The following is a 12,197-nucleotide window of genomic DNA, read 5'->3' as shown; positions in this document are numbered from 1 at the left end:
TTTCACACAACACCTAAAAGTTCAGGCCCTATCACCCTTTTTCAATACAAAACTGGAGGAGGACGCACTTAAACGATTACTATATTTGGTAGGTATAACTACCGGAGTGTAAGCAATAATTCAAGCACAAGGCTGCCTCTGTTACACTAAACTAACGACCTGTAGGGGGCATTTAAAGCATCTCCTTTGGAAAATATAGGGAACTGAACTGCGTCGCCATTTCACAGGCACACGCAAATTTAAGGTTTGTATCTATTTATTTGGTGCAACCACATCTTTTATATTTTACCAAAAAATTGGTAAATTATTACATTTGTGTGCCCAAAAAAACAAAGTAGTGTATTTTTTTTTTTTACTGAAATTCTGCATTCCTTGACCATTGCAGTAATGTCATGTGACATACAAAAATGTAAACTACCACTATTTTATCCTCTAGGACACAGGTGTCAAACTGGCAGACCTCCATATGTTGCAGATCTACAAGTCTCATTACAAGGCTGACAGTTACAAGCATGATTCCCACAGGCAGATGCATGAAGGGACTTGCCAGTTTGACACCCCTGCTCTACGGTGTCTGCTTTCAGAAAATATATAATGTTTTGTGAGTTTATACAATCTTCAGGCCTAAAATAATTTTTTTTTAAAGATGTATGCATAGAAAGGGTTAAATTAGCACTTCGATTACTGTCAATTCTGAAAGATCTCAGAATTCTCTCAAACTGCAGGTTTCAATACAAAGTTAATGACACTCCAAAAGGATTGCAAATACAGTGTTTGCCCACATGGTACAAAACGACTATTTGATGCGGTTTCGGTGCAGCTACAAAAATATAAAAGAAAGAAAAGGGTACCTGCACTTCTTTGAAGCAATGCAGTGAGATTTGAGGCCATTCAAAATAAATGGGCTCAAATTACACAGCACTGAATTGCATAGGACTGCAGTGCAGTTCCTGTGTGATTCATGCACGTTATCGTGTGAACCAGAGGTTAGACACCAGGAATAATGTTATACCACAGCTGTCAAGTTCTTGAATACACGCTGATAAAGTCTGTTTTTTAATTCAATGAGCACAATGTTTATGTCAGATTTATACAGTTTAAACATAACCTATATACATTATGTGTGGACAGAGCAGCTCTTTAACCTTGACATCCTTAAATATTACCTCTCCTTTAAGATACCAGAAAACCCTTCATGTAAGCTCACAAATTTAGTGATGCCAACATCCAGTTCAGTCAATCCATGTTTCATCATATCAGCAAAGCTTTCAGGATCGCCATCTTCAGACTCCTCCTCCAGGAGCTCATTTTCACCCTCGCTTTCCTCATCCTCAATTTTTTGCGTTGGCACTTTGGCATCATGCTCTTTTTCTATGGCTTTTTCAGATTGTACTACAGCCTCCTGAAGTTCATTTAAAGATTGTTGAATAAAGGAGCTTTCTGACAGTCTTTGTCTCTTTGATTCATCTGCAATGAGGTCTTCAGGTGAAAGAGGACGCTTCAAGGAAATTGTAGCCATTTCAACAGAATCCATTGTTTTGAAGGCACTATAGAATGCTTTTGAAAAACCTAACTGGATAGAGAAAAAAAAAAAAAGTTCAAAATACAAATAATCATCTACAGAGTTCAAAGGAGGAATGACTATGCCGGGTGCTTGCAAAATGCTTTGGAGGTGGAACAGTAGTAGTACTGTATTTTCTGGCGTATAAGACTACCTTTTACACTTAAAAAAAAAAAAAAAAAAAAAAAAGAGGGAGAACGAGTGAGAACCATACTTCCCTGATCTTCTACTACTATACATCGTGCTGTTTGCCTTTGAGATCCCAGGCACCCAAGAGGGACACGGTAAATCTGGGACATATGACAGGGGGTTTATTAAATGCATTTTGGTGGACAATTCCCATAGAATGTAACCCAAAAGTGGTATAGGTTTGGTTAGTGAAAAATTCTACTTTCCAAAGTTGTGGCATTCAATAGATCTTTGTTTGTTATTATTGTTTGATTTACTTTATGACATATAACAGCATGGCGGATGAGTAGTTGGCATTCTTTCTTTGTGTTTTTTAATGGTTCTAATGTTTTTTTTTTTTTTTTTAAATGGTGTTGCCTCAGAAGGGGGGTAGTCTTATACCGCGAGTATTGCCCAAAACCTATGTTTTTACTCGAAAAATAGGGGGTCGTCTTATACGCCGGCAAATACGGTACTTAGCTTTTTTTTTTAATTATCAACAGGCTCTGCGCACCAAAATTGCTTACTCTGATTCCACTGCACACTGAACGTTTCTCCCAGTGTGCATAATGCCTCGTACACACATAGCAGACTATCCGGACTTAGTCTGGCGGACTTTCCAAACGAGCTACCTGCCCACACACGGTACTTTTGCGGTGGACTAAGTCCGCCATACTTTTGAAATGAATGGACTCGACCACACATATGGAGGAAAGTCCGCTCATTTTGAGTGCGGCTCCAGGTAGCCAGGCCAGCGAAGGAGTCGTCGCTGGCCCCATCACCTGGTATGGACTTAAAGGGGAATCCCTACGCCGAAAAAATCGATGTGGGGGTCCCCCCAGGTCCATATCAGACCCTTATTCGAGCACGCTATCCGGCCGGCCAGGAAAGGGGGTGGGGACGAGGGAGTGCCATCCTGAGCCGTACCAGGCCACGTGTCCTCAACGTGGGGGGGGGGGGGTACCTTGGGGAAGGGGGGCATGGCATGGCCCACCCCAAAGCACCTTGTCCCCATGTTGATGACGACAAGGGCCTCTTCCTGACAACCCTGGCCGCTGGTTGTCGGGGGCTAATCGGAATCCGTGAGCCCCCTTTAATAAGGGGGCCCCCGATCCCGGCCCTCCACCCTATGTGAATGAGTATGGGATACAATGTACATCTACCCATTCACCTGTGAAAAAAAAAGTAAAAAAAAAACAAACAAACAACACACAAGGGTTAAAATAGTTTATTGCACAGCTCCGGGGGTCTTCTTCCGTCTTCGGGGGTCTTCTCTTTGGACTCCTCCGCTATCTTCTGCTAGCTCTTTCACTAGCGTAGGAGCCCTGCTTTCTTCGTCGCCCTCTTCTTCTGACTTCGGGGGTCTTGTCCCCCTCTTCGGTTCTTCTTGCTGGGCCACCGCGCCTTCTCCTAGCTCTTTTACAAGCGGTGGCCCAGTCTTCTGTAGCCGTCTTCTGTTCTTCTCTTCTGGAGATGTTGCCTCTGGTCCCTATGACAGGACATGCGGCGTTCAGCGACTTATATAGGGACATCACCAGAAGATGTCCCCGTCCATTATGATGTCACAGTCCCAGAGGATGCTGGGACTGTGACATCATAATGGGCGGGGACATCATCCGGTGATGCCCCTATATAAGTCGCCACATGTCCTGTCATAGTGACCGGAGACAGCGACGAGGCAACATCTCCAGAAGAGAAGAATAACAGAAGACGGCGACAGAAGACCGGCCACCGCTTGTAAAAGAGCTAGGAGAAGGTGCGGTGGCCCGGCAAGAAGAACCGAAGAGGGGGACAAGACCCCCGAAGTCAGAAGAAGAGGGCGAAGAAGAAAGCAGGGCTCCTCCGCTAGTGAAAGAGCTAGCAAAAGAGCAGAAGATAGCGAAGGAGTCCGATAAGAAGACCCCCGAAGGCGGAAGAAGACCCCCGGAGCTGTGCAATAAACTATTTTAACCCTTGTGTGTTGCGTTTTTTTTAAACTTTTTTTCACAGGTGAATGGGTAGGGGTACATTGTACCCCATACTCATTCACATAGGCTAGGGGGCCGGGATCCGGGGGCCCCCTTATTAAAGGGGGCTCACGGATTCCGATAAGCCCCCCGCCCGTAGACCCCCAACGGCCAGGGTTGTTGGGAAGAGGCCCTTGTCCTCATCAACATGGGGACAAGGTGCTTTGCCGCGCGGCCCCCCCCCTTCCCCAAGGCACCCCCCATGTTGAGGGCACGCAGCCTGGTGTGGCTCAGGGGGGGTGCTCGCTCATCCCCACCCCCTTTCTTGGCCGGCCGGGTAGCGTGCTCGGATAAGGGTCTGATATGGACCCAGGGAGGGACCCCCACGCCGTTTTTCCGACGTAGGGATTCCCCTTTAAGTCCATACCAGGTGACGGGGCCAGCGACGCCTCCTTCACTGGCCCCGGCTACCTGGAGCCGCGCTCAAAACGAGCGGACTTTTCTCCGGGCGGGAAAAGTACGTTCATTTCAAAAGTACGGCGGACTGGCACACACACGGCCGTACTGTCCGCCGAAATGCGAGTCTGGCGGACAGATTTGTGTGCAAAACTACTTTCTTAGTCCGTCGGACTTTTGGGTAAAAAAAAAGTCCTCCGGAGCCTACACACGGGCGGATTGTCTGGCGGACTTGAGTCCGCTGCACTTTTCCACCGGATTGTTTGATCGTGTGTACGAGGCATTAGAAGCCGCAGCAAGTCAGACAGAGCCAACCTCATTTCCTGGCTGGAGAACATCAGAATTATCTGCACCTTTCCTCCTTAGCCTGGACTGTACTTGGCCCACTACTTTTATACACAGGATCAGTTCTTTCATGAAGGCTCATCATCACACACGGGCATTAGTTAGGGCAGTCTGCATGCAATTGCAGCCTACCTAGGAATGCACACTCCTCTGGACTGACAACTACCCATCATGACATTTCCATCACAGCTGAGGGTTCTTTAGAGGGGTACTGGAGCAGGGTGCTGTCATTTAAGTTTTCAGAAAGCTATGTATAGCACCCTGCTGTCCCCTCCCCCCAGTCGTGGTCTTCCTGCATTGCATAGAGAAGCACATACCTTGTTGAAGACCCAGTGAGGTCATTTCTGGGTAAAAAAAAAAATAAATAAAAAAAAAGGTATGTAATGAACACAGAAATGTTTAGTTCAAACTTTTCAAGAAAAAAAAAAAAAAAAAAAGTTACTGGCTGTTCAATCTGCCACCTTCACTTTTAGGCTCCATGCACACCATATGCCAGAAAAACTCTTTCCTTAGTGTACACATCTGAACATAAACTCCTTTATCTCCATCCTGCCACTGTACGTGATCAGAAAGTTAAAGTGGACTTAAGCCTAATAAAAATAAAAAATACTGATAGGTGAGATTTTGTGACAGAAAAAGCCTTATTGGTCTCTTCTACCATAAACCCTTTTACCTGCCTGTCAGCGTTTGTGTACAACTCAGTGAAAATATGACTCCGATGCACTTAGGACCAATCAAGCAGCTGAAGAGTCATACTGGAAGCCTATCAGTATAGACTCAGTAAACAGAGCTGTGCATGTACAGTTCAGTACACGTTCTTCAGGGGACTGCAAACAGGCACTTTTGTTTGCAAAGCCACTTTTTTTCTTTTTATATTTCATTACGCTAGATTACATGATACACCCCCCCGCCCCTCCAGTGTATGCGATTTATAAAAATATGCTGCCTAATACCTTTTTCCTAGCGGCTCTCACTGGACTGCCCACTGGTCTCCTCCCCCTGATCTGACAGCTGCAGGGGGAGGGGCTGGGTATCCCCCGCTGGCGTCAGCCAGGATGAGAAAATGAAGAGAACAGCGGGCAGTCATGTGATCGCCATTTGGAAATAAGGTATTAGGCTGCAATTATTTTATTTTTTATATAAAAATCACATACACTGGGGAGCATCATGTCATCTAGTAGTGGGAACTACAGAAGGGAAACAGTTATTTTTACAGCAGGAAGGGAGGATTGGGGAGCTAGAAGGCAGGGGAGGAGTGGACAGAGGATAGAAGGGATGACTGAGGCATGTAAACTGACCACAGTGTCAGGGCTCAGCAGCCATGATAAACTGTGGTCAGTTTAGAGGGGGCCAATGTTTTTTGTTTAACAGACACTTTAACTTATGTAAACTAAATCAGATTTTTATAAAAATGGATGACGCCTGTGTGAAAGGAGCCTACATTTTTAGTAACTTATGTGAAGTCACATAACCACTAGTCCTTGGAACACCTCCCTCTCCACTGACAATGCTGCTGTCTAAAGACCCGTACACACGATCCGAATATCGTACGATAGATTGTACGACCCTTTTCGCTTAATAGTCACAAGTAGAAATTGAATAGGTAAATAAAGTCACAAAAATTCTCGTACAACAAAAAAATAAAAAATAAAAATAAATAAAAAATGGAAGTGAGGTCATGTGTTGTATTGTATTTTTGGATGACAACTATACTGACTAAATGAAAATTGTACAATCTAGTATTGTACGAGGCAAATTTTCATGCTTGTCCGATCGAATAATAATGGATGAATTGTCTTGATCGGCTCTCAAAAGTAGTGTACACACGATCCGAAAATCGTACGACCCTTTTCGCTTAAAGGTCGCAAGTAGAAATTGAATAGGTAAATAAAGTCACGAAAATTCTCATACGACAGGAAAAAAAAAAAAAAACAGAAGCGCTGTCACGTGTTGTAATGTATTTGTGTTTTATTTTCAGACGACAACTATACTGACTAAACAAAAATCGTACAATCTGGTATTGTACAAGGAAAATTTTCATGCATGTCCGATTGAATAATATTGGATGAATTGTCGTGATCGGCCCTCTAAAGTAGAGTACACACGATCCAAAAAAACTTTACGATTCTTGCTTGGATGACAGTTTTTGTACGATATTCGGACGGTGTGTACGGGCCATAAGCCTGACTACCTTGCTCCTCCAGAGATACAGTGGAGGAGTGAATGTAACCATCCAAACACTGGAGGTGTATTACTGGCCGATCACCAGGTGAATATAAAGGAAAAGCCTGAAAAGAAAACACAGCCATGATATCCAACATATGGAAAGCTGCATTGAATTTCTGGCTACAGGCCCGCTTTAATCAGCCCCACAAGGGAGAATTCGCTCGGATAGTCTACATGACAACACTGGGCAAGCCAAAAAACACAACATACAGGAAGCGGCATTCCGAGCCTCCAGCCTTGTCCCAGGCCTTTCTTTTCTCCTCCATGACTGACCTGTCTCCGGTGACGGCTCAGTGACCTCGGAGTGAGGAAAAGGCGGCCCAGGTAACCGCTAAGAACGTAACACCTCGCCCCAGCCAGCGTCCGTCTCCGTTCAACACGTGGGAGAGCTGTCAGCCACCACCTGACTTCCAGTCCTCCCAAACACCAGCGAGCCACAAAACGAGGGAAGAGCGCCACCTATCAGCATCTATCATGCTGCGAGAAGAGGAGGCCTCCGTTGCCTAGGAGAGGAGTCAGAGGAGGGAGCGGGTGACGCAGTGTATAGAAGGCAGCGCGCTGTGCGGCGCGCTCTCTCACACAACCCAATGGAAGCTGAAGGCTGCGCGTGCGTGGACAGCGTCCCGGCCGGCACCGGCAGCAGTGCGCGGAGCGCAGCAGACATGAGCTCGGGGAAAGGTAAGAAGCGGCGGTACCCTGTCCCTCCATCCTTCTCCCTCCCCCCCTCTCCTCCTCCTCATCATCACCATCCCCCCTCCTTCTCTGTCCGGATACACACCCGCCGCCATTGTTACCGTTTACATCTGTCTCCCTCCTTAACGTGTCTCTGTTCCCTCTCCAGTGCTGGCAATGCAGGCCCGGAAGAGGAGGCCGAAGGGAAAGAAGGAGAAGGCACGGAAGAAGTGAGTAGCTGTCACTTAGGTGGGGGTTGGTGGGGTGCTGTCATCATCTGTCAGTCATGGGAGCATCAGAGGAACAATTGTTCAACTTTATCCCTGGGCTCCCCTCTGCTGGATGAATGGGGAGATTGTTTACATTCCTCCAGGACCAGCATTGTTCTCATCCTCTACTCCTTGTCTATAGGAGAGGACACTGCCTGGGCTGGAAGGACAACTGCTCTATAGTGGGCATCATTCTTTGTGCACACTATAGTGGGCATCATTCTTTGTGCACACTATAGTGGGCATCATTCTTTGTGTTTACTATAGTGGGCATCATTCTTTGTGTTTACTACAGTGGGCATCATTCTTTGTGCATGCTATAGTGGGCATCATTCTTTGTGCACGCTATAGTGGGCATCATTCTTTGTGCACGCTATAGTGGGCATCATTCTTTGTGCTCATTCGAATAGAGGGTTGACCATACAATACCTCTACAATTGGATTTCAATGTTCCAAACCGCGCATTGGGACAATGTCTCTCTGTAGAAAATTGAATTAGCTGAAGAGCCGCACACCAAGTAACACCTTTTTATTCCTAGCAAAACACTGTAGAAGATCCAAAATCTCTTACATCATGGAGATGAAAGGTACAGACAGGCAAACACATTTCACATCAATATAGATGCTTAAAGTGGTGTTCCGGGGGAAAAAAAAAAAAATTAAAAGCCAGCAGCTACACATAGTGCAGCTGCTGGCTTTTAACAAATGGACACTTACCTGTCCCTCGATGTCGGCACCGCAGCTGATGTTTATATCAGCTGTCAAGTGCTGCCACCGCCATTGCGATTAAGGGAACCAGGCAGTGTAGCCTTTCAGCTTCACGTCAGGAACCCTACTACGCATGTGTGAGGCCCGCTCCTCTCTCCTATTAGCCCAGCGGCCGAGGGAGGAGGAGGAGGTAGCCCTGTGGTGGCGTCATGGCCAAATCTTGGCCAGACTCCCGGGAAGTGGGAAAGGATACGTGCCAATTGTGACACGGGAGTGGGGGAGGAATCCGATCAGTGGAAGTTCCACTTTAGGGTGGAGCTCCGCTTTAATCATAGCTTCTAGCATAATCATAGCTACTATGATTAAGCATCTGTATTGATGTGAAACGCGTTAGTCCGTCTACCTTTTATCACCATGATGTAAGAGATTTTGGATCTTCTACACTGTTTTGCCTTAAAGTTGTTATTCGGAGTGCGGCCGTTCAGCTGTTTTCTTCAATTTTCTACACCATTGCAGAGCCTGCACCTGAAGTTGAGTGGGGAGGGCAGTTATTAGAGACACCGACACGCTTGGAGCGGCATTGATATTGCAATGTTCTCACTGCTTGTGATTAGCGTTACGCAGTGCCATCTTCCTGATGGGCTCTGCACGTGCTGTTTGCAAACACACCTGAGCTCATCCTTGGGACACATTATAAGAACATCAGGCAAACGATCGTCCGATTTTCCTTGATGTTTCACAGCAAGTCAGAACCCAGGTTGGAAATAATGGATGAAAGTTCTCGTACAACAAAGGCCTTTCTTTGTTTATTGTTTCTGATCACGTGCAGTCTTTTGTAGCTGATTTTGCTCGTACGAAAATCTCACACGTTAAGGCTAGGTTCACACTATTGCGATGCGGGAACGCCGCGAATCCGCGGCGTTTTCCCGCATCGCTCACCTCCCGCCGGCAGTTCACACTGCCCTATGCGGACGGCTGGGGGTGTCAATGTTATGTTAATGACACCCCCAGATCCGTCGGCATATCGCAGTGCGATCTGCCGACTCGCACAGGAATCGGATCGCATGGTGTGAACCCCCATGCGATCCGATTCCGTTGCGGACCCAAAAAAGGGTCCTGTGCGAGTTTGCTGCGGGACAGCTGCGAGTTCAGCCATACTATCTGTATGGCTGAACTCGCAGTGCTACGGAGATCGGATGTGATTTGCTGTGCGAATCACATCCGGATCTCCCCCCGCAGCAGTGTGAACCCAGCCTAAAAGAAAGTAATTTAGTTGTGTTCACTTATGAGGAAAAAGTTTGGAGTTTGTCGCTTCAGAAATTTTTGTTTGGAAAGTTTGAATTGGATGTCAAAGTTGTGTAAACACTATATGAAAATTTAACGATCGTGCTTTATACAGATTTTTTTTCCAGTTCCCTTATAGTGTGTACCTTACTTAAGACTGGGTTCACACCATTGTAAAATGGATGCGGTCACTTGCATCCAGTTTGAAATAGCAGGAGTTGTTTGATATCTCTGGTGTGAATTTGCACAGAAGCCCTGTGTGTCTTTTGGTGTGTTTTGAGGTCTGAATTCAGCCAAAAATTCGGGGCTGAAACGGTGAACCAGGACGCACCGGACCCCTGCTGGGTGCTACATGTGGCCAGGGTGTGAAACCAGCCTAAAGCGGAACGTTGCCCATAACAACTTGATAAAAAATAATGTTCTTTAGCAATACATTCTACATTCATAATTATACTACCAAAATTGGTGCATGCTGTCAATTCCCTCCAGCATTGCTCCTGTTTCTTCTTTGTAGAAGGCTGCCGTTTTGCTGAAGCTCAGAGTCCCTGAATAGCAGTGATCATAAAGCAGAACTAAACCTATCAAATTAAGTTTCAAATAACCGTTAGATTTCTGGAATGCTGTGATTGCTAACTGTCACATTTGCTTGTGTTCTCAACCAAACTGTAAAACACTCAAATGGCCATTGTCATAACTGATCACGTGTCCAGCACCATGGCAGTTGCAGATCAAATAGAAGCAGCTTCCTTGGCTGTAAAGGATTGGACAGTTTAATTCAGCTTTAAGGCTGTCCGTATATCGGCCTTCAAAAAAGGGCCTAAAATAGAGAGCATCTGAGAATGTGCAGAAGAGGGTGAGACAGTGTATTACCGGATTGTAAACAATATAGGAACTTATATTTCGTGTTTTACATAGCTATACCTGCAAAATGGGCCAGCCTGAAGGGATCTAGCAGGACTTAATTTTCTGTCTAAAGTTTTAATTTAAAGTGGAAGTAAACACATAATTTTAACAGTTTAAAAAATTTAACTGTCACATTGGTTGTTCCTTTAACCAAACTGTTAAACCATCCAATGGCTGGTGTCATAACTGATCACATGTGCAGCATCATTGCAGTTAAAGATTAGGCAGAGGCCAAGATGACGGCTTTCTTAACTGAAAACAATAGTAGGACTTCCACATTTAGCACATTTGAGAAGGGTAGCGGGTACCTGTCATTCCCCACTTCCGAAAGGCGGCACGGTCCCTTGGAAGTTTGGCCCCCTTCCTCCTCCTCCTGCCACCATGCCAATTAGAAAGTGCAGCGTGCTTTGTGCATGCGCAGTAGGGAATCTGGTTTCCCTTACCAGGAATAGCGGCGGCAGCACCCGACAGCCGATCTGAAGATCAATTGGGGTGCCGATATCGCGGGAACCCTGGACAGGCAAGGGTTCTTATATTACAAGTCTTTTCTTTCAGGCATGCCTTTGTTACACTGTTGATTGACTTGCTGGAGATTATTAAATTGGGTTGTATGGTCAGCTCTAGGTCTCTCTTGTAGGGACATAATCATTTATTGATGTTTGTATTCAAGATCTTGTTGACAGATCCTAAGTAAAATGTTCCACAGAGGCACATAAATGTATGTATATTAGAGCTGCATAATTAATCTTTAAGAATCGAGATCGTGATTCTTTCCCCCTCGTGATCTTAACAAAGCATTTTTCCTAGTCTATGCAGAGTTCTCTGCTCAGGCCAAAAGCTGTAAAAAAAACAAACAAAACAAACAAAAAACAGGCAGTCTGCCAAGTTTCACAACATTCCTCAGCTGCTGAGACAACTATAAACTTGTAACATTTTGTTCTTTAGATCAAAGGAATGAACTTGGGTGTGTAAATGAGGGCACTTAAAGACTAAACCTTTTTCTGACACTTGTTGGTTAATCATTATTGTTTGCTAGAAAATTACCTCCAAATATATATATATATATATATGTGTATATGTGTGTGTGTGTGTATATATTTTTTAGCAGAGACTTTTTAGAGAATAAAATGGTGGTTGTTGCAATATTTTATGTCGCACTGTATTTAAGCAGTGGTCTTTCAAATGCAATTTTTTTTTAGAAAAGAAATATACTTTAATGAAGTAAAAAAAAAAAAAACTAAACGGTAAAGTTAGCCCAATTTGTTTTGTATAATGTTACGCCGTGAGTATCGTGATCTTTATTCTAGGCAAAAAAATTGTGGTTCTCATTTTTCCCAGAATCGTGCAGCTCTAATGTGTATATATATGCCTAAAATTCTTCATTCTCTTCTAATTGCCAGGGTTGCAATATATGCGTGTAAAACATGCCTATACATGCGTATGTGCATAAATTAGTTCACTTAAAGCAGCACTAAGCCCATTAATTAAAAGTGGTTGTAAACCTCGGACATGAAATATGAACCAAAACACATATCCTTTTATAGTGTGTACTTGTCTCAAGCCAGAGCACTAATTGTAATTTCTGTCTGCTGCTTTCTTTCTCTGCTATCAGCATGAGTCACTTCTGACAATTTTCTTGACACCACGAGAAAAATGGTG

General features: G+C 44.8%; 2 protein-coding genes across 10 annotated transcripts in view; one reads left to right on the top strand and one right to left on the bottom strand.

Moving 5' to 3' along the window:
* Window positions 1–7,517, bottom strand: part of PUS7 (pseudouridine synthase 7) — a 95,586-nt gene extending 88,069 nt beyond the window's left edge. The window contains exons 1-2 of one of the 3 annotated variants that reach the window (XM_077473865.1): window positions 7,497–7,517; window positions 1,167–1,573 (exon numbers count right to left, since the gene is read on the bottom strand). In XM_077473865.1, the coding sequence (XP_077329991.1) occupies window positions 1,167–1,534 (368 nt within the window). In that variant the 5' untranslated portion in view covers window positions 1,535–1,573; window positions 7,497–7,517. Of the gene's footprint in view, window positions 1–1,166; window positions 1,574–6,975; window positions 7,137–7,496 lie in introns of those variants that run through there. The other 2 variants (XM_077473864.1, XM_077473866.1) reach the window with 2 other exon arrangements.
* Window positions 7,177–12,197, top strand: part of SRPK2 (SRSF protein kinase 2) — a 267,215-nt gene continuing 262,194 nt past the window's right edge. For 3 of the 7 annotated variants that reach the window (XM_077473857.1, XM_077473859.1, XM_077473856.1), the window contains exons 1-2: window positions 7,177–7,380; window positions 7,544–7,604. In XM_077473857.1, the coding sequence (XP_077329983.1) occupies window positions 7,290–7,380; window positions 7,544–7,604 (152 nt within the window). In that variant the 5' untranslated portion in view covers window positions 7,177–7,289. The remainder of the gene's footprint in view (window positions 7,381–7,543; window positions 7,605–12,197) is intronic. The other 4 variants (XM_077473863.1, XM_077473861.1, XM_077473858.1 and 1 more) reach the window with 3 other exon arrangements.

The sequence above is a fragment of the Lithobates pipiens genome, unplaced genomic scaffold (assembly GCF_037356315.1).
Source record: "Lithobates pipiens isolate NorthernLeopardFrog02 unplaced genomic scaffold, aLitPip1_a1.2 Scaffold_8, whole genome shotgun sequence".
NCBI lineage: Eukaryota > Metazoa > Chordata > Amphibia > Anura > Ranidae > Lithobates > Lithobates pipiens.
Note: the sequence above shows the minus strand (reverse complement) of the source record. Positions and strands in the feature narration are given on the sequence as shown.